Source organism: Mercenaria mercenaria, chromosome 19 (genome assembly GCF_021730395.1).
Source record: "Mercenaria mercenaria strain notata chromosome 19, MADL_Memer_1, whole genome shotgun sequence".
Classification (NCBI taxonomy): domain Eukaryota; kingdom Metazoa; phylum Mollusca; class Bivalvia; order Venerida; family Veneridae; genus Mercenaria; species Mercenaria mercenaria.
The window spans coordinates 2,732,399-2,756,189 of record NC_069379.1 but is presented as its reverse complement, the minus strand read 5'-3'; the positions used below and the strand labels follow the sequence as shown (position 1 = coordinate 2,756,189).

Here is a 23,791-nt window from a genome sequence, read left to right as displayed (position 1 = left end):
CTGTGGTTTGAAACTAGGTCACAAAGTCAAGACAAAGAAAACATTTGATCATTTTCTAGAGGCCTTATTTTCTACTCTATCTTCAGGAGACTCTGGAAGAATGTTTGCCTCTATGAAGTCTAAAGCCTTTCAAGTTCAAAAATGGGTTAATTGAGTTAATAACAACTTAAGGCCTCTAGGTCAAATCACTCTCGATGTCACATATTTTACTTGATTATTGTCTTTATCAAAATATTTGTCTTTATGAAATCTTTGTCAAGGTTATAGGTGAGATTCCCTAGGAGAAAAACTAGGTCATAAGATTACCACAGTAGAAAATCTCCTATTTTTGTCACTCTACCAAATCATTGAAAAGCACTTTGTTGTAAAAAATTATCTCCCTGATTTACTTTAAAGAAGGTCTGAATGTTTGTCGCTATGAAATCTTCTTTCAATTTTTCACAAAATTTTTCTGTTATGACCCTAAATCAAGTTTGTTAGAATTATTCCAATTTGTCAAAAACATGGCCTACATAGATATAAGTCAGGTTTCTAGCTAACCTGAGCACAAAGTACTCACGGTGAACTATTGTGATCGCCCTGTGTCCGTCGTCCGTCCGTCGTCAGTCGTCAACAATTTGTCTGTTAACACTCTAGAGGTCACAGTTTTGGCCCAAACTTAATGCAACTTGATCAGAATGTTACCTTCAATAAAATCTTGGAGGAGTTTGATATTGGGTCATCTGGGGTCAAAAACTAGGTCACAAGGTCAAATCAAAGAAAAAGCTTGTTAACACTCTAGAGGTCACAATTTTGACCCAATCTTAATGAAACTTGATCAGAATGTTACCCTTAATAAAATCTTAGAGGAGTTTGATATTGGGTCATCCAGAGTCAAAAACTAGGTCACAAGGTCAAATCGAAGGAAAAGCTTGTTAACACTCTAGAGGTCACATTTTTGGCCCAGTCTTAATGAAACTTGGTCAGAATGTTACCTTTAATAAAATCTTGGTTGAGGTTTATATTGAGTTATCTGGGGTCAAAAACCAGGTCACCAGGTCAAATCAAAGGAAAAGTTTGTTAACACTCCAGAGGTCACAATTTGGGCCAAATCTTAATGAAACTTGGTCAGAATGTTACCCTCAATTAAGTCTTTGACGAGTTTGGTATTGGGTTATCCAGGGTCAAATCAAAGGAAAAGCTTGTTAACACTGTAGAGGCCAGATTTATGACTGTATCTTCATGAAACTTGATCAGAATGTTAATCTTGATGATCTCAAGGTCTAGTTTGAATCTGGGTCATGTAGGATCAAAAACTAGGTTACCAGGTCAAATCAAAGGAAAAGCTAGTTTACACTGTAGAGGACACATTTATGACCATATCTTAATGAAAGTTTGTCAGAATGTTAATCTTGATAATTTGTAAGTCAAATTCAAATCTGGATCAGGTGGGGTCAAAAACTAGGTCACTAAGTCAAAACAAAGGAAAAGGTTGTTAACACTCTAGAGGCCACATTTATGACTGTATCTTCACGAAACATAGTCAGAATGTTAATCTTGGTGATCTTTAGGCGAAGTTCGAATCTGGATCATGTCTGGTCAAAAACTAGATCACTGGGTCAAATCGAAGGAAAAGCTATTTAACACTTTAGAGGCTACATTTATGACCATATCTTAATGAAACTTGGTCAGAATGTTAATCTTGATGATCTTTATATCAATAGGTCAGGTGAGCAATACAGGGCCTTCATGACCCTCTTGTATATTTAGTTTTCCTTATTTCAGAATTCCGTGCATGAGGTGCAACGGGATCGCGTAGCCATAAATGTCTATTTGATGTCATGCAAGGTGTACAAAAACAAAATGGACACTGATTTTCCATATCTCCACCAAATTCATAGTCATTATTGTCACCACCATTATTATCTCTGTTAGTATTATTATTTTTATTATTATTATTATTATTGCTATTATCATCTATGTATTCCTGAGTTTGAACATCTGCAGTTTTTGCATTATTTTCGACATTTTCTTCTGACAAAAAAATTAGTTTGCTTACAACAATGCATTCCTCAAAGTTCCAGTTATTATGGTTGAACAAATTCCTTATTGTTTCAAATTGCAATTGATTTAATTTCAATGAAAATATCTTCCATCACTGATTTAGTTTTGAAGGGACAAACACTACTCTACAATGAAGTTCCTTTTTTGACTAAGACACACTGTGATACTACTCCTTTTAGAATTAGTTCAAGTCATGCTCAAAGAAGAATTCTCTTTCATATTTAGGAAATGACTTTCTACAAACCTAAAGTCAAAGCAGAAAGTACTATAAAAGATTCTTCCAAAAGATAAGTACAACCATGAGGCCACATGAAATAGTATCACTAAATTGAATAAATTGTATGCTAACAATATTACATCATTAATTGAATCGTCTTTCAACTGATCAGCTGATTTACACATGTATTTGTTTACATTCCTGGGCAACTGACCAAAACATGACCTGTTGACTGAACAGTAATCTACTGACAAGCCCCGCCTGATCTAACCATTTAACATAACAGATGAATTATGCAAAAAATCATCTTCTATAATGAAATACTTAAGGATAACATGGTGTAATAGCTATATTTCATATCTTGTAACTGGATGGTAATATTTGAATGAAATCTGGACACTTTAAAGACATTCAAAATTAAAAACGTTTCACAGAGAGATTTTTCAAATTTTATCATTTTTGGGGGAGATAATCGGTATTGAAGTTAACATTGATGCCAATGGGAAATATATAATTTCTTTGATTATAAGAATCTGAACTTGAGTTTAGAGAAAATTTTGCGGTAGAAAGCTGCATTATATGATTCTGATATAGATATCAAAAAGAAATCTAAAATTTCCCATAGGGAAAAGGAGAAAATTATTTTTTTCTAGTTTTCAGGGGATATAACTCATGAAAAAAAAATTTCAGGGGAGGTAAACTAAAGGAAATTTTTGAGAACTTCTGTCACTATATAACTTGTCAATATACACCTTATTCCTATCGTTTGACATTTTCAAAGCTTACATTATCAAGTCGTATGTACGCTTTTGATGATATTAAGGCCTATTACGGGTAGTCATCCTTAAATGAAAGAGGAATGTCACAAAATACCAACACAGTATGCAAAGCAAATATTGTATATATGTCTTATTTAACTTTCTCTGATAATATGTGTACATATTATTAAGGAAAGAATCTGTCTTACATAAAAGAAATCAGTGAACTATAACATACAATCCAGTAAATCCACAGTCAAAGTTTGTCCCGTAGATTAGTAGATTATATAAACATCTAGGTTTGTAACACCTGAATGTCTAATCACGATTATATATACTTCTATTACAACTATCATTCTGTTTGATAATAACGAAATGTGTTCATCTACAGTAATCGAACGATAATTTGATATTTGTAAACAAACGCAGTCGACTGTATTATTTAGCAGTTTAGGTAAAACAGGCATAGACGAAATGGATTAGTATCTCAAACTGAGACTCGATGAACGAAGTACTGTATTAGCGCAATGCGTTAGACCGCTAGGTATGACACCCGAGGTCAGGAGTTCGACACAGGGTTGAAGTAATTTTGTTTTTATGCCCCCGAAGGGAGGCATATAGTTTTTGAACCGTCTGTCGGTCTGTCGGTCTGTCAGTCTGTCCGCAATTTTCGTGTCCGGTCCATATCTTTGTCATCGATGGATGGATTTTCAAATAACTTGGCATGAATGTGTACCACAGTAAGACGACGTGTCGTGCGCAAGACCCAGGTCCGTAGCTTAAAGGTCAAGGTCACACTTAGACGTTAAAGGATAGTGCATTGATGGGCGTGTCCGGTCCATATCTTTGTCATCGATGGATGGATTTTCAAATTACTTGGCATGAATGTGTACCACAGTAAGACGACGTGTCGCGCGCAAGACCCAAGCCCGTAGCTCAAAGGTCAAGGTCACACTTAGACGTTAAAGGATAGTGCATTGATGGGCGTGTCCGGTCCATATCTTTGTCATCGATGGATGGATTTTCAGATAACTTGGCATGAATGTGTACCACAGTAAGACGACGTGTCGCCTGCAAGACCCAGGTCCGTAGCTCAAAGGTCAAGGTCACACTTAGACGTTAAAGGTCATTTTTCATGATAGTGCATTGATAGGCGTGTCCGTCCATATCTTTGTCATTCATGCATGGATTTTAAAATAACTACGCATGAATGTGTGACACAGTAAGACGTGTCGCGCGCAAGACCCAGTTCCGTAGGTCAAAGGTCCTAAACTCTAACATCGGCCATAACTATATATTCGTTCAAAGTGCCATCGGGGGCATGTGTCATCCTATGGAGACAGCTCTTGTTTACTTTTTTTTCAGTATAGATATAATACCGTTTTTCCACTGGCTTTGAAAATAATACGGTAATTAAGCATACATGGGTGTTTCATGAACATCCATTTATACCGATGCAATGTAAGCACAGTACCCACTGCATTATAAATTAACATACTATTCTATAGCTCCAAATAGCGAACGTTGGAAAAGCTTCTGATAAGCGATTTCATTATTCCAGGATTCTAGGAAGATCATTTGACAAATTTTATAGGTTTAAACGGACACAGCTGACGATTCTGCAACAGATACAGCCGACTAGCCGGAAATGAAATGAATTGCAACTTGTATTGATTAAAGTTTCATTGATATAAAAATATGAAATAGAAAAAAAAATAAAAATAGTAATACGCGTAATAAGAAAAAAAAGGAGAAGACAAACTGAGAATCAAACTCAAATAGAACAAAAAGCAGGGCTACATAAAACATTTCCTTAGAAAATAAATCTCTTGCGAGTTTCGAACTAGTGCTATTTTTCGCATTGCATTTTAAAGCCGACAGCTTAGCCCCCTGAGCTATTTCGCCATTCAAGTAAACATTGATATTTATTTGACAAGTATCATAAGAATGCCTATCGAATTCACTTGACAACTGACCAACCTAAATTATCTGTCTAAGACCCGCCTGACATTTTCGCGCCATTTTTATTATCGTTCACCGACTGTACAACAAACTTTCTGATGATAATTTGTGGATACATGTGAACGATGCATCTCCAAATTAATCGAAGTGAATATTTTGATGCTCTATTGCATTTCTTTGCCGTTTCAATTTCGACAAGCATTTTAAGGCATTATGTGGGAATTATTCTCTGGTTCTAAATCACACTAAAATATCTGTAATTTCCTTTCACTATTCTATCAGATTTGACTTAAACAGGTACTTGTTATTGCTTTCCTTCCATTCGAAGATGTCAATTTTTAATTTCCACGGTTTATTCCATTCTGTACTTTTTCATATTTTTTCCAGTGGCTTCCATAAGGACAATCTGTGTTTTTTGTACAACTTTTGTCTTGGGTAATATTCCTTTCCCAACTTTCCTCGATCGAGTATTCTCCAAAACTCAACCATTTACGGCCTTCTTATTTCTGGAACTTTCTTAGGATTTTTCAGTAGTTGCAAGATTTGCTTCTTGGTTTGACTGTTTCCTTTCGGCATCTAAACATTACAAAATACTCCTGTACTTACCAATTAGTACACGCCTAAAGGATTGTTTTATGTTATGACGCCAGTGTCTGTCCGTTTGTCCGATTGTTAACACTTTCGTGACAGCTCTGTAACTCTTGAACCCCTTGCAAGATTTTGAAGACACTTGACTCAAATGTTCACCACATCAGGAGAAAGTGCAGAGTGCATGTTCTGGATGCATTGGTTTGCTTCATCAGGTCAATGTCACACTGGGTTCATATGACTTTTTTTCTTGTCCGCTCTGTAACTCTTGAACTGCTTGAAAGATTTTTAAAAAACTTGGCACAATCGAGGTGAGGTTTCAGATGGTTTGCTCCCAGGTAGGTCACCAGGGTCAAAGATCATACTTTCTGGTGTATATTGCTCCGCAATGTGGTGCTCTTGTTCTCCATTTTTAAAATCTTTGCATTCTGTAGTAAACGGAGAGTGCTCAGAAATTTAATGGAAGAAAGTTACTCAAGAGCAAACAAGTTTAATTATCTCTATAAGGTATGGAAAATTGTTCTTATCGTATTTCACTAATCACTCTGACCTTCTACATTTAGTTATACTGACTTTTAGTAAATCTAGTCATTAAATATAACTACAGCGAATTGTTAACGTTGATTCAAGCTATGTTGTAATATAAATTTGTAGAGCTCTAATATATTATATTAAATAATATAATAATATTTTGCTAACTTCTTAAATGTCCTAAAGGCAAGCAACATATCCTAGAATTTAGGTGTTAAAAGTGTTTTACAGAACTCACGATTTCTGCGAAACATTACAGAAAGGGAAGAATTAGGATTTGCTACAACTCTTAAAATTTAATTGTCAAACTTTCCATCATTCTACCCTCTAATCTACGGGACACTTCTTGATAATATACGGGACATCGTTTCGATGAAAATAGCAACCCACATTGAAACTTCAGTAGCATTGACAATATGTTTTGAAAGAAAGGAAATATACATGTATACAGTATCTATCTCGCATAAGCATTTTCATAAGTAGTACTGTTCGAAAAATTCGTAACAGACCTTGCTTATGTGTCTGTACAGTGTCCAGAATTAAAATATCAACCACATAGACACCCTGAAAGCAGACGATATTTGTATGCACCTGGTTAGGCTGGCGAGTTATTCGCCAGACTATTAGATTCCACAAAGTTCAACTGAAGTTCAAAGGTGCTGAGACTGACTACACAAAATATACAATATGCGCAATTCAAATAGTTCGCCACATTTATCAGTTTTGCCATAGAATTGTATAAATGTTGTTAAATTTACCTGTTTCAATAAATCTATTTGCTTTAACACGTTATTATAATGTTTTATTTTTCTAACGGTAAATACTTGAAAGATAAAATTAGGAAATATTACATAATGATGGAATTAATCTGCCCCAATGAATGAAATGTCTGTATGAATGGAACTTTTTCGTAACTCAACACTGACCGTTTTGTTATAGATTATGACCCCGGTCTGTAAATAGTAAAAACGGTGGTTCCGAGAAACAATTGTCGATATGAGTTATACTGCGCATTATTCGACGACCTGACATAACATGGAAAATAAGAAATAAGAAATATCAATTCAAACGAACTTATAGTGATATGAGTTATGTCAGATCTTATATATAGGGCTAATGTTATAAGAATCTATTCCTTCAGATCATTTGCTATAGGTACTACGGGACGAAATCGCTGCGTGGAATTTCCACAGTAACGTGAGAAGAAACAAATTACCACATTACGAGTTGTATACCTAAAGAACGCACATGCTATATATATAATTTTTTTAGGCTATTTCTATACTAAATTCATTTTAGAAACATTCTGGTGAATGCTGAAATATATATTGTAAAAAGTGCTTTGTCACCATTTTGTTAAAAGGGTGGGGGCGTAGATGTAAGCGATTTTTGTTTAAACACACGTTTTCAGCTGTATTTCAGGTTATATTAAGATAGTGGACCCGTAACGGTAATGTTTAACAAATGCATTAACTGATACAGTCCTGAAATTAACATTGTTTCGCACTGTGATGCATCTTTAAACGACTTTTACCGTGTCGTTGTTGTTTGATTGTGTTTATGTCCCCGGCATCTACTGATGCGGGAGGCATATAGTGATTGTCCTGTCCGTCCGTCCGTCCGTCCGTCCTAAATACGAGGTTAATCAAATAGGACCGTTTCGTCTAGCTTCAATACCCCTTACTAGAATGACTTGATACTAATGCAGATGTAACCTGTGACCATTCCTCATCTTCACATATCACCTGACCTCACTTTGACCTTGACCTTTACCTCATTTTTGACTTAGGTTGCTTTATAGGGCCATCTCTTGGTTAACCAAATGGGACCGTTTCGTCTAGCATCAATACCCCTTACTAGAATGACTTGATACTAATGCAGATCTAACCTGTGACCATTCCTCATCTTCACATATCACCTGACCTCAGTTTGACCTTGACCCTGACCTCATTTTGGACTTGGGTTGCTTTATAGGGCCATCTCTTGGTTAACCAAATGGGACCGTTTCGTCTAGCATCAATACCCCTTACAAGAATAAATTGATAATAATACAGATGTAAACTGTTACCATTTCTCATCTTCAAACATCACCAGACCTCATTTTGACCTTGACCTCGTTTTGGACTTAGGTTGGCAAATCTATCGACAAGGATGCCACCGGGGGCATCAAACGTTTATTGAATGCAGCTCCTTGTTTTATTTATTAATCTTGTATAAATTATGTTTTTCCTCCAGTTGAAAGATAGACAAATTTCAAAATGACAGCCATTGCGCAAAACGATCACAGAGAACTCATTTTACCTTATATTTTGCTAAATGAAACCTCAAAGTATTGCGTAACAATTATAAAACACAAAATGAAATTGTCAATAACAATTTTTCTTGGGAGCCTCGAGTAAGAGAATTCAATCGGATAGAAATTAAGTGCCAACTCTTAAGAATTATAGCCTTGCTCTCTGCATTCAAAAAGAACAATAGGACAGAAGTAAAACCTACCTACATTTCTTCCAAACTTCGTAAACTAAAGAATAAATGCAAAATCAGGAACTTTTACAAAATGTAACAAAGTATTTTCAAAGATGTCTAAACATTCACCCTTCAGACTAAATTCATGTTAAACAGCTAGAAATTGATAATTAAATGAAAAATTTCCGCTTTTGTACGACAAATCAATGATAATAAGTATTGAAAAAAAAAAACAGTTTATCTTACTAGAAGAACAAAGTTTGGTCCTAGTGGGGCTTGAAACTACGCCTTCCTGAAAAATTAGTTAAAGTAGTCTTATGGTAGGAATGGAATACTCTTTAAAAAAGGAGGTACACTATTAATGGGCCGTCAATTTTCCTAAACATCTTTTTAGAGAAGGAACAGGACTAGACCATAATCATTTACAGTCCAGTTTGTAGCGGGTTTTCCTCATACCGACAAGAAAATCACCCCATCTGATCAGTGTTCATACATTCATATATGATGTGTGTGTGTGGGGGGGGGGGGGGTGCATACCCAGAAATCTAGGCCAATTTGCTGGCTTATCGGCAAAATTGTTTCCCTTGGAAACAGGTTATCGAGTGTATCAATTAGCCATTATCGGTCAATTTACGCATATTGAAGTATAGAAGGAGAAAAACTTTAACAGATCAAATGACATTAAAATCATTATCTGACAATATTTATTAAGTTATTGAAGTAATCTGCAATATTTACTCTTACTTTTAGTATATTTTTTAATAAAATAAAATATGATCTTCTTGCTTCCCTAAGCGTTTGAAATAAGTAACTAATTTTGATCCCGAGTCCAAGACAGATTTTAAGCTTTACATGATCTTTTTATATGATATACTTATATTTATACTCATCTCACAACATTTATTAAGTTATTGAAGTAAACTAGAAAAGTTAATATTTCTTTCAATGGCTTTATTTTTAAGTTATTTTTATGTCTTCCTGCTTCCCTGAACGTTTGAATATCACTGATTTTCCTAATTTAGAAATTTTGCCTGTCACAGTACACGTGCGCTGATGACACTGGATAAACTGGTATAGTCTCTGTATACAATAGAAATTTGTATCAATCTAATTTTGAGTTTAATGTCATTGACCTTAAATATTGTACATGTAAATATAATACATCGACAATAAAAGTAATCACGGGGGAGGAAGTGTCACACGAAGGATGGAGTTCTTCTGATAACCTGTCATGTTTTCTTCTGATAACTGTTATGGAGTTCCTGGAAAACGTTACAGAGTTTTTCTGATGTCTGAATGACGAGCCAAGGAATCGGTGGATAAAATGGTAATTATTTATCTTTAAATAGAGAGAATGGGGTGTAAAACTAAAGTTTGATGATCAAGGTTGGCTGATGTATTGTGATATGCGTCAGAAAAAAACTGTTTAGTGTAATAATCAGTGCCACTTCTTTGAAATGAGGAAATTTTGAGTAAAATATCGAAATCGTTTGCTTATTCATACATATTATTCTTCTTATTCACGTTCTTCATCCTCACCACAAGCAATAGAATAATTTTAGTGCAAAGTTGCAAACATAAACCACTTTCTAACAATTTTATGCCCGACTTTTCAAATGTTACGGAATTCAGGTGATAACTCTGAAGATGTCATAGAGTTCTTATGATAACTTTTATTACTGCGAGGGTGTTTCATGAGCTATGTTAAGATACTTTTTAGCTAATTTAATTATTTACAAAGGGTGTTAATGATGTTCTAACGTAATATATTTATCCAATGCACAATATTGTGGTTATATAATGTACGGTATGAGTCTTTTGTAAAGTTTAAAACTATGTGCAGTATAATGACATATATAGTAAAATATGAATAGACAACAAAAGTAGTAAATTGTATTTTTTCGTTCTATCAATGGATGTGCCAATGTTCGTGAACAACGGTTTATTTGTTTCCGTTTTGATTAATCACTGAATTGAAATCAAATCCGTTCATCTATTTGCTGCATTTGCAGAGGCTGTCTTTTTCTGAAGCGGTTTATCGGATTAATATGTATGACTGTGGCAAACTTAAAACACGGACGTTTGATTTACTTGGGGGAAGACATTGGACAGGACGAATAAAAAATATCCTATGATGAAAAATGTTTATTTATTTATTTATTTATTTTGGGTTTTACGGCGCACCAACACAGTATAGGTTATATGGCGCCAAACAGGACTACAAATTTTGGTTTCCCATCTCATTACATCGCAATAAATTAAACATGAGGTGTGGAATCAAAATGATGGTTTGATACAAGTGTTGACGAAAGATTCTACATAAAGTCCTGTACACAAATTAAAAAGAATAAATACAACAACCAAGAATATGCATAAACAGTTGTTTTAAATTTGCTACATGGCCTCAATATTGTAATTGCGACTTTCCTTTCAGGATGAATATTTACAACATGAGCAACTGCTTCAGACGTCAGGAATCTTTTGTGACAGTATTTATATCTGACTGTCGCATCCTGAAACAAAGGACAATTATCTAAAGCTTTACCTAGCAAATTGGCCTTTTCAACCTGTCACATATTAACTCAACGTAAAGGTCATAATATGAATATGCATAACTAAACAAGCAATTGAATTGCATGCGATGACAACAGCAGTCATACATATTAATCCGATAAACCACTTCAGAAAAAGACAGCCTCTGCAAATGCAGCAAATAGATGAACGGATTTGATTTCAATTCAGTGATCAATCAAAACGGAAACCAATAAACCGTTGTTCACGAACATTGGCACATCCATTGATAGAACGAAAAAATACAATTTGCATTTGTTGTCTATTCGTATTTTACTATATATGTCATTATATTGCACATAGTTTTAAACTTTACAAAAGACTCATACCGTACATTATATAACCACAATACTGTGCATTGGATAAATATATTACGTTAGAACATCATTAACACCCTTTGTAAATAATTAAATTAGCTAAAAAGTATATTAACATAGCTCAAGAAACACCCTCGCAGTAATAAAAGTTATCATAAGAACTCTATGACATCTTCAGAGTTATCACCTGAATTCCATAACATTTGAAAAATCGGGCATAAAATTGTTAGAAAATGGTTTATGTTTGCAACTTTGCACTAAAATTATTCTATTGCATGTGGTGAGGATGAAGAACGTGAATAAGAAGAATAATATTTATGAAAAAGCAAACGATTTCGATATTTTACTCAAAATGTCTTCATTTCAAAGAAGTGGCACTGATTATTAGACTAAACAGTTTTTTCTGACGCAGCGCACAATACATCAGGCAACCTTGATCATCAAACTTTAGTTTTACACCCCATTCTCTCTATTTAAAGATAAATAATTACCATTTTATCCACCGATTCCTTGGCTCGTCATTCAGACATCAGAAGAACTCTGTAACGTTTTCCAGGAACTCCGTAACAGTTATCAGAAGAAAACATGACAGGTTATCAGAAGAACTCCATCCTTCGTGTAACACTTCCTCCTCCGTGGTAATATGCACATTAAAAAAAGAAAAACATTTGAAGTTTACTCTTTTTTCACATACTTCACTTAAAAGTAATGGACAAATATGAAAACATATTATTATAAAAAAAAATTAAAGTAAAGGGACTGGCCTCCAGATTATTTGACAACAAGATTTTTTTATATCTGGAACAATCTGGAAACCAGGAAACAAAATGTTATATTTCATAAGAAGGCTTTAAATCTTAATATACTGACAAACTATATGTTACGGAAAAACATTAAAAAATGTTGTTTTTACTACTTTTTACGATGAAAATTGAAAGGCATTTGTAATGTGTTACTCTTGTTAAACTGTCTCGATTATAAATATCTGTATTTTGAAGTCATAATTCACTCATTCTGCCAAAGCACTGTTCGTGTTACGTCGGTCCAGGGTTTGATTCCCTACGCGATCATCTTTTTTTTCTTGATTTTGATTTTTTATGATATTTTAGATTTCATATTCTAATGTTAAGAATATGAAAAAAACTTCATTTTTTCAATTTCACGGAAAAAGTTATTTTAGCCAAATCTGGAGGTCAGTGCCTTTAAATAATTATATTTAAAAATACACAGGGTATAAAATGGGAATAACATGCTTAACAAATACCAGATTATCATGTACATGATCTAATTCCGTCTTTGTCAAATTAAATGAGGTGTTATTTTAAATTACATGTTTGAATAAAAATATTCAAATTTCAAAATTATTTTTTAAATTTATTAACGTTAAATCTGTGATTCACATATATTTTCCCGACTCTCAATTTTGAAACAAAAACCCGATTATCATTCAAAATTACCAATTTGAAGAAATTACAATGTTATGTATATTGTGTGTAGTCTCGGGTAAGGTGTAAACCTGTCTGTTTAAAAAAAAAGGTTTCATTCCATGTTGTTACAATACCCCAAATTGATAAAACCAGCGTTCAAGTTAAGAGAGATTAACAAAAGTCGATACTTGCGTTTAGATTGTATAAAGGGAAACAATCCAATTTGAACATTTTGGCTTAATTACCAAGGGACAATTCTCTTCAAAACAAGGTTTCATTTCTGGACATGGGAGGGCTTTGTATATCGAAGTACAGATGTTGTGTTTGTTACCTTTATACTTTATCTGATATTATGTCCCTCAATGTTTATTATTGCTTCTTTATAAACATATACAAACGGTTATGGCACGCCAATTGCCCAATAATAACGTGAACCTGGAAAAAACTAGCATTAAAAATCGATAGTAGGTTTTTCGAACGTAAAACCAAGTTTTTCGAATACTTACCCATATTTCCGAGCGAAACATAAGGTAACGGGTGTTGACCATAGTTTATGCCAGTGAACCCAGGTTTTTTTCAACAGAGTTATAAATTTCGGTCGTTAATCTAAGTTCACGAGTGTGAACCTATGCTGACGGGTGTAATCCAAGGTTCACGAGTGAAAACGATAGTTTACGAACATGAACATATGTTAACGATCGAGAACTTAAGTTTATGACCGTGAAAATGGGTTAACGACCGTAAACATAGGTTCATGCTCGTCAAACATTGCCATTTAGTACAAGACTAATCGAAATCCACAAATACAGGAACATTTTTTTGTTTAATCCATTTTTTGTCTGAAAATTAATATATGGAAAAATTTTGAGCCCATTCTTCAATCCATTCTTCGAATAGTCGAGCGCGCTGTCATCCGACAGCTCTTGTTGGTACTTTTGTTGCATACTCATCCAGGACCATAAATATATCCATGACCATTTATGTAATTCTAATCAAATAAAGTCATAAATATTTCCGTTTTAAACAAAAGATGAACAACCTTGCAGATATCGCCTCACTTACGTTGCTGTTTATCTGCAAGTTTTGTGGATTGTCGACTTTGGTTACATTCTTTATGAAAGGACGGTAAAACTTATTTACCTACCTCACTTTTACGTGATCAATACAATTGAAGGGGTCCGTTCAAAAATGTACCTATCTCCATTTAGTAAAAATGTTGGAAAAATGCATTTTTGTAAAATTTCAAAGAAGTAAGATATTTCCCAAAATAATTGCAGCTATACATTGTATACTAACTAAACTGTCATATTACTAAGTCTCTTGTTTATTTAGCACTATTTATATCATGTTTATAAGGGAAAAAACGTTCATGCAACAAGGGTTCTAAGTCCATGGAGTTATGCAACAAGGGTTCTTAGTCCATGGAGTTAGGACTAATGTTGCATTAAAACCTTGATTTGTGCATCATTTTACCTAAATATATCAATGGAATATATTAATTTCATATACCTGATGACTTTTAAAATTATTGATTTAGTCCGTTTACATCAGGCTTGTGTTCTTTTTATTATCCGAAACAGCCATCAAAGCCCTGAACTCTTTGATGTCAACTCGTTATGGAGTTAGACCCAGTGTTGCATACATGAAATACCTTTTTTTACTCTTAAACAGAAGAATACGCTGCTGGTGGGGGGGGGGGGATTGAGTTAGTCAGGTGGGGAATGTTAGTTTTTATGCCACAAATGTCCTAACTCCATTTTGACCAAAAATGGAGATAGGTACCTTTTTGCTCGGGAACCTTCAATTTTGTTTACCTACTTTTGGTCACTCTTGCACACGACACGAATAGCTTCGCAACAGAGTAGTTACGTCTTCCAATAATTTCCACAGGGCATGAATTTGGTAGTAGATATAACAGAAATTTAAGAAGAGTGTCTAGCAATTTGTTCATCCAGAAATGCCTGGTAGAAAAATATTCTGATGAGTATATGCCCGGAGTATGATCAAACGGGTGCAATTTACCATTTAAAGGTAATTTACAATATGTCATATTATGTTGTGTTCAGCTCAGATCTTTCCAAAATTCAAACCGCACAGCAACACCAACCGTTGTAAAAATAATGTTTTAATTTCTTTACAGACGATGGCAACTTTAGATAACGAGAGATATTTGAGACACATACTGTTGCTAACTGAGGGTGGATTGCTTGTGTTAAGAGGCATTGTAACTAGAGAAGCAGCAAGAAGCGGTCAGACCCTCGAAGATATGCTTAGAATAAACAAGACAATATTAAATAAAAATTTAATATTGAAGGGACATTTCGTGACATTGTTCCCATCTGCATCAACAGTGAATGCAAATGTTCAAACCTGGGATATGTCCCTACTTATAGCCGTAGTGAAGGAATTGTTTAAGGGCATGTCGTCTGCAGACACATCTGCTATTAGTATATTAGAAGCATTTAGAACTCTAATGCATTCCGCCAGCATGAGCGCAAAAGACTATGATATAAATCGTTTAGAAACAGCTCTTCGGCAACTAGCATCAGGTATATCAAAAACAGAGAAAAAAATCGAAGACATTATAATGAGAACAGAGTTAGAGAATATTGATATTCAGTCCTCATTGAGAAACGATACGGAAAGTAAGTATGCAAAACAGTTTGAACAAAATCATATTTCTGTTTATCTTAACATACAGTGATACTGTCCTCCATCTGAGATATTAATCTATATTTCTAAAATGATTCCATAGTATGAAACTTAAACATACAGTTCTGCTTGTTTCATATAATTAAATTACTGAAGTAGCAAATCAATAAGTGATCACTATCGAATATCATTTATGAGATTTACGTTAAAATAATTTTATGAAAAATACACATGATACAATGATTTAAAGACGCTTCAGGAATTTTCAAATCAAACTATTTCACAAATGATTAACAAAATCGACTCTATTCCAAAGTGACAAGGTGAGCTTTTGTGACCGCACAGTGTCCGTCGTCCGTCCGTGCGTGCGTCCGTAAACTTTTGCTTGTGACCACTCTAGAGGTCACATTTTTCATGGGATCTTTATGAAAGTTGATCAGAATGTTCATCTTGATTATATCTAGGTCAAGTTCGAAACTGGGTCACGTACCATCAAAACCTAGGTCAGTAGGTCTAAAAATAGAAAAACCTTGTGACCTCTCTAGAGGCCATATATTTCACAAGATCTTCATGAAAATTGGTCAGAATGTTCACCTTGATGATATCTAGATCAAGTTCGAAACTGGGTCACGTGCCATCAAAAACTAGGTCAGTAGGTCTAAAAATAGAACAATCTTGTGACCTCTCTAGAGGCCATATATTTCACAAGATATTCATGAAAATTGGTCAGAACGTTCACCTTGATGATATCTAGGTCAAGTTCGAAATTGGGTCACGTGCCATTTAAAACTAGGTCAGTAGGTCAAATAATAGAAACACCTTGTGACCTCTCTAAAGGCCATATTTTTCATGGGATCTTTATGAAAATTGGTCAGAATGTTCATCTTTATGATATCTAGGTCAAGTTCGAAACTGGGTCACGTACCATCAAAAACTAGGTCAGTAGGTCTAAAAATAGAAAAACCTTGTGACCTCTCTAGAGGCCATATATTTCATGAGATCTTCATGAAAATTGGTCTGAATGTTCACCTTGATGATATCTAGGTCAAGTTCGAAAGTGGGTCACGTGCCATCAAAAACTAGTCAGTACGTCAAATAATAGAACAATCTTGTGACCTCTGTAGAGGCCATATTTTTTATGGGATCTGTATGAAAGTTTGTCTGAATGTTCATCATGATGATATCTAGGTCAAGTTCGCAAGTGGGTCACGTGCCATCAAAAACTAGGTCAGTAGGTCAAATAATAGAAAAACATTGTGACCTCTCTAAAGGCCATATTTTTCATGGGATCTGTATGAAAATTGGTCTGAATGTTCATCTTGATGATATCTAGGTCAAGTTCGAAACAGGGTCATGTGCGGTCAAAAACTAGGTCAGTAGGTCTAAAAATAGAAAAACCTTGTGACCTCTCTAGAGGCCATACTTGTGAAAGGATCTCCATAAAATTTGGTCAGAATGTTCACCTTGATGATAACTAGGCCAAATTTGAAACTGGGTCACATGCCTTCAAAAACTAGGTCAGTAGGTCAAATAATAAAAAAAACCTTGTGACCTGTCTAGAGGCCATACTTTTCATGGGATCTGTATGAATGTTGGTCTGAATGTTCATCTTGATGATATCTAGGTCAAGTTTGAAACTGGGTCAACAGCGTTCAAAAACTAGGTCAGTAGGTCTAAAATTATTAAAATCTTTTGACCTCTCTAGAGGCCATATTTTTCAATGGATCTTCATTGATCTGAATGTTCACCTTGATGATATCTAGGTCAAGTTCGAAACTGGGTCACATGCAGTCAAAAACTAGGCCAGTAGGTATAAAAATAGAAAAACCTTGTGACCTGTCTAGAGGCCATATTTTTCATGAGATCTTCATGAAAATTAGTGAGAATGTTCATCTTGATGATATCTAGGTAAAGTTCAAAACAGGGTCACGTACCTTCGAAAACTAGGTCAATAGGTCAAATAATAGAAAAACCTTACGACCTCTCTAGAGACCATATTTTTCAATGGATCTTCATGAAAATTGGTCAGAATTTTTATCTTGATGATATCTAGGTCAAGTTCAAAACTGGGTCACATGAGCTCAAAAACTAGGTCACTATGTCAGATAATAGAAAAAACGACGTCATACTCAAAACTGGGTCATGTGGGAAGAGGTGAGCGATTCAGGACCATCATGGTCCTCTTGTTGGCTTTTACAGCCATACAGAGACTTCATTTATGGTTTGATTTGATGCAAGTCTGCAAAATATCTTAAACAATCATTGATCTTGGATCCCATGATGAATCCATCAGATCCAATCAGGCCCCTGACTGATCCACGAAAGAGACAAAATTTGTAAGTTCTACCTTGTGAATACGATAGAGTGATATTTTACATTCGATTTTAACCACACTTACACACAGCTTATGTCACAATAAGATCTGGGTTCCTTTTGAAAACCGGCTAGATTCCATCATGGGTTTTAGAGTAAAATTTTCTATTTGGCCCTTTTCATTTATGGTTTGATTTGATAAGATTTTAAAGAATCTTTTTATAGATTTTATTCATACAAGCTTGCACGGAACGTTTGTCTTGATGATCTTTAGGCCAAGTTCGAAATTGGGTCATACGGGGTCAAAAACTAGGTCACCTGGTCAAATCAAAGTAAAAGTTTGTTAACACTCTTTAGGCGACATTTATAACCCTATCTTCATGAAACTTGGTCAGAATGTTTACCATGATAATTTCTAGGTCAAGTTCAAAACTGGATCATGTGGAATCAAAAACTAGGTCACCCGCTCAAATAAAAGGAAAAGCTTGTTAACACTGTAGATGCCACATGTATGACCCTATCTTCGTGAACCTTGGTCTGAATATTACATTGATGATTTCTATGCCAAATTAAATACTGGATAATATGGGGTCAAAAACTAGGTCGCACGGTCAAATCAAAGGAAAAGCTTTTTTATCACACTTGAGGCCACGTTCATAACCCTATCTTCATGAAACGTGATCAGACTGTTTATCTTGATGATTTCTACCAAATTCGAAACTAGGTCATGTAGGGTCAAAAACTAGGTCACCTGCTCAGATTAACGGAAAAGCTTGTTAACGCTGTAGAGGCCACATTTATGACCACATCTTATGAAACTTGGTCAGAATGTTTGTCTTGATGATTCCAATGCCAAGTTTAACAGGTGAGCAATATAGGGTCATTATGACCTTCTTATGATTTTTAAAAGAAAAGAAAAACTGTTTATTATAACCTTTTATTACATAACAGCGTTACAGACTATCATAGAAACGAAGTGTGACCAAAGGCAAAAAGACAACAGACACTCGCTATGGCTTTTCCATTATTTCGCCAGCGATATCTTGATGTGTTCCTGTATTAGTTTTTTATTCAGATTGTCTATGTATTTTACATTCAGCGGGTTGTGTCCTTAGAACGTTGATATTCCTCTTTGATATGCGATCGCATAATTACTGTTAAATTTGATATAACTGTGTGTAATCATTCATGCCAAAATTTGCTTTTAACATCATGTTATCCATAGATATAATCATCTATTAAAAATGATACTGTTTTAAGGGGACGCTTTATTCTTTAGATACAATAGATACAAAAGTGCAGGGACAGGAAGAACTAGGAAACATTCAAGGCAAGTAGATATTATTTTGATAATTTCGTTAGATGTAGGTCTCATATATATCATACATGAAAAGTCAAACAAAACACTGATTTCTATAATTGTAACTTTTCCGATGAAAGTTGTGTTCCAAAGTGCAAGAATAAGTTAGTGAACAAATCTACATCGCCTACCATTCCCCGAGTTTTGATTTTTATAGCTCGGAAGTTGCGACAGAGCCAAAAATCGTATTTAATCGTATACATCTGTTGTTTACCAGGCGTGTATGAATATCTATATGCGCCATACAATTACACATATATATCTGAAATTCATACCATCCGTGTCAGGAGCGTAGCTAACTATAGGCAATAAAACGCAGTTGCATACACATGGTCCTCAAGAATTTAAAAAAAAGCCTAAAAATGCAATAAAAACTGAAGTGGGGAAGGGCTATATATCGATATATTTCCTTTCTTTCAGAAGAATTCTTAACAGCGATCTTTGTCGCGCTTTCAATGTAATGAAGTACATATTAAGTATAGGAAGATTTATCTTTCTTGAAAAGTTTCTTCACCGTGAAGTTAAATATGACCGAATGCCAGTCAGATGGGCTGCCTTATCCAGATGTTTTACATGGGAACCTGAGCCTAAATGATGATGTTAGGTACAGCGTTCTCGGGGCATACACTTAACAAATTTTCTAACGCTACCAGTAGTCTTTTTCGCTATAATGTTAAAACTACCATCATCCTAGATAATTCCGCGAAAGTTTCAGGACAGTTAAAGGTATTTCAGACATTATTTTGAAGGAAAACTAACTAGTAGCAAAACATTTCTGTGATTTGAACATTTTGTATTTTATTTGATGTAGCTCCGATGATTTACCAAGTCGCAATTATTTCCAATGAATACGATTCATGACGTGGAAGTCAACGTTCTTAATCTTAAAAAATTTCATTTTATATTGTAACCAATATAGTTCTCAAACGATTTAATAAAGATGTAAATTGTTATCATCATCTTTGGACATGTAAATATAAAATTTTCAACCACATGACACGTGATGTTCTGTCTCATGAAACCATACGTGTGTGTATTAAAATTATCAACTTTAAAGCTTGTTTAAAGCTCGACTTTGCATATTTGAATATTCAAAAACCTCCAGTGTTTCAGTCACGTACTATCAGGATTCAATTTATTTTAAATTTGCAAGAATATTTCTAATGAAAACCGTTAACATTCGTGCTACTAACTACTGTAGCAGAATTATTGGCTAAATTTGCGACTTTAAAAAACCTAGGGTTTCATCGGATTAGTGAAAAAATCGCTATTTTAGACTTATTTCATTCTTCTTTTTGTATCGAACGTTGTCTTATACATTGTTCTAAATTCCCTGGAAAATGTATTTAGTTCTTTTTGGTAGTTTTAAAGTTGTAGCGAAAAGGCTACTGGTAGCGTAAGAAAAGTTAAGCGATACGGGGTTAATTTACAACAGAAGTAGAAATTTCGAAATAGAACGTTCTACAGGACGGTTGATTTGTATTAAACATGAAATAATATTTCAGTTTGGTAAAATATTTCAAAGGATTCGAAATTTTAGGCTCTTTTTTCAACTCTATAAAGAAGTAGCCGTAAAAACATTTTGATGAAAAAAAAATCGCTGATTTGATCAGCATTTTAGGCAAAATTCCTTACTTTAACGATTTTTGTGTCAATTTGTGACCGTAATTTTTGTACGTCTTATAAAGCATACAGTTCTATGGAGCGTTTTGAAAGCGGTTCAGTGTACATGTATCAACTTGAAACATAATAATCTCGTTGAAACATTTAATCAAACACTGTTGCCACTGGGCGGGCGCCATTGAGACAGATATTCCATTCAGCTTACCAGACACCATTAAAGCTGCCCACCAAGACCTATATCCGTCCATCTATATTGTATTCTGAGTTCTTGCTAGTATTCCAGTATCAACAGCTACCGCTGAACTATCATTCAGTGTAATGAGACGAGTAAAGATATACTTGCGGAACACAGTGACTACTGGCAGGCTATTGGGACTTGGGCTGTTAAACGTTTACCGGGAGGAGGAACTGAACAGCAAGTCTGTTCCAGACAACTTCACTAGAAGGCAGAACAGGAAATTGGCGCTTATTTTTGAATGAACTGAAACATGTTGTTAAAGCAGCATGCCTCCAGCTTTGGCTAAAAATAATCTTTCTTTCAAATTGAAGTTTTGGTCATTTATATGAACATTAGAATATGAATTTTTGTTTCTAAAATATTTTAAAAATTCCAAATCAAAAAAAAAGATGACCGCGTCGGGATTCGAACAACCCCGGACCACCGCGGCAATAAAGACATTTTCCCGTCGTCGTAACCAATAGCGCTATAGCTGAAGTAGTGAATAATAACTTCGAAATATAGATATTTATAATCGAGACAGTTTACCTGGAGTAAAAGCGTGACAAACTCTTTTCAATTTTCATCGTAAAAAGTAGTTAAAACAGCAAATTCTCATGTGTTTCCGTAACATAAAGTTTGTCAGTAATAAAGTTTTAAAGACTTCTTAAAAAATATAGCATTTATTTCAAGATACCAAAAAAAATAATTTTTTATTGTTGTCGAACGATCTGGAGGCATGCCGCTTTAAATATGTCTGTACGTCAGGTTAATGTTGTTCTTTGTTTGATTTTTCTAGTGCGACGTAACCACGTCAATTAGATATTCTACCATCAGGATAATATGCATATAATATCATTACACGACTTTATACAAATTAAAGTTATACTACTAAATTTAACTTAACATTATTTACCAGGTCGAAATACCATTTTTAGCTCGACTATTCGAAGAATAGTCTAGCTATTCTACTCACCCTGGCGTCGGCGTCGGCGTCACACCTTGGTTAAGTTTTTGCATGCAAGTACATACAGCCATCAATGAAAGGCATATAGCTTTGAAACTTATTTTTTCTTTTTCTAGGTCAATTACCAACCTCTCTGGGTCAAGTCCCATAACTCTGACATGTATTTTGAGCAAATTATGCCCCCTTTTGGACTTAGAAAATTTTGGTTAAAGTTTTACATGCAAGTTACTATCTCCAAAACTAATGCAGATATTGATTTGAAACTTCACATGTGTCTTCGGGGTTATAAAACTAGTTGATGGCAGCAAGTCCCATAACTCTGACTTTCATTTTGGCCAAATTATGCCCCCTTTTGGACTTAGAAAATTCTGGTTAAAGTTTTGCATGCAAGTACATACAGCTATTTCTAAAAGGCATATAGATTTAAAACTTACCTTTTCTTTTTCTAGATCAATTACTAACCTCACTGGGTCAAGACCCATAACTCTGACATGTTTTTTGAGCAAATTATGCCCCCTTTTAGACTTAGAAAATTTTGGTTAAAGTTTTGCGTGCAAGTACATACAGCTATTTCTAAAAGGCATATAGATTTGAAACTTATTTTTTCTTCTTCTAGATCAATTACTAACCTCACTGGATGAAGTCCCATAACTCTGGCATGTATTTTGGGCAAATTATGCCCCCTTTTGGACTTTGAAAATTCTGGTTAAAGTTTTACATGCAAGTTTCTATCTCCAAAACTAATGCAGATATTGAATTGAAACTTAACATGTGCCTTCGGGGTTATAAAACTAGTTGATAGCAGCAAGTCCCATAACTGATATGCATTTTGGTCAAATTATTCCCCCTTTTGAACTTAAAACTCTTTTGATATTTAACCTTTTTGGGTAATATTTTCCTGCTTCTGGGACAATATTTCGAATAGTCGAGCTTGGCTGTCTTACGGACAGCTCTTGTTATTTTGTGAAATTATCTTTTTTTTAAATTCATTATTGTTAGATGGCGAAACGTCATAGAAAGACATCACGGGAGAGAGCATTTAAATGTTTTCTCTACATTTTTAGAACAGAAACGAAAAAGATTTAAATGACAACATTGCTTGTAATGTCAAAAAAATCCACTTTGAAAGATAAATGTTATTACATGAAACCCTGGTATTTGACACATTTTATTGATTCTATTTCTTGTAAAAATACTCCCAGATTGCATCAAAAACGTTCTATGAAACGAAAAATTTTCGGGGGAGCATGTCCCCGAACCCACATAGAATGCTTGCATATTCTCCAAGGCCTAGCTACGCCCCTGAGTGTGATCATATTGTTTTCAAGCAGATGCAGAAATCATTTATATATAAAAAGATATGTCATTTATGTTTATAAGACTTAATCCCACACGTAATTATAATGGGCCACACCTTTAAACACATTTATTAACCTTTCACACCGCCCGCGTTGTTATTATAAAATGTGACATTTCAATATGTTTTCACCCATCATTTAGCGCACCTGAATTTTAAAAGTTCATATCAATCCAGCATATTAACTTTCTATTTAATAATTAAGATGTATAGAAACATGTTTAGAGTATTATAAAAGGAAATTCATTACTAGTCTTCATTAAAATTATCATTTTAGCTAACCTGTCAGGTAGTGACAGCGTGAGCTTTTGTGATCACCCTTCGTCCATTATCCGTCCGTCCGTCCACAATTTCCTTGTGAACACGATAGAGACAACATTTTGCAATCAGGTTCAATAAAACTTGCATACAAGTCGTATTGG

General features: G+C 34.5%; 1 protein-coding gene across 2 annotated transcripts in view; it reads left to right on the top strand.

Annotated features, from left to right (window-relative positions):
* LOC128551156 (uncharacterized) overlaps window positions 1–19,434 on the top strand; it is a 52,340-nt gene extending 32,906 nt beyond the window's left edge. For both annotated transcript variants that reach the window (XM_053531635.1, XM_053531637.1), the window contains 2 exons: window positions 15,021–15,525; window positions 19,125–19,434. In XM_053531635.1, the coding sequence (XP_053387610.1) occupies window positions 15,021–15,525; window positions 19,125–19,183 (564 nt within the window). In that variant the 3' untranslated portion in view covers window positions 19,184–19,434. The remainder of the gene's footprint in view (window positions 1–15,020; window positions 15,526–19,124) is intronic.
* Window positions 19,435–23,791: the final 4,357 nt, after the last annotated feature.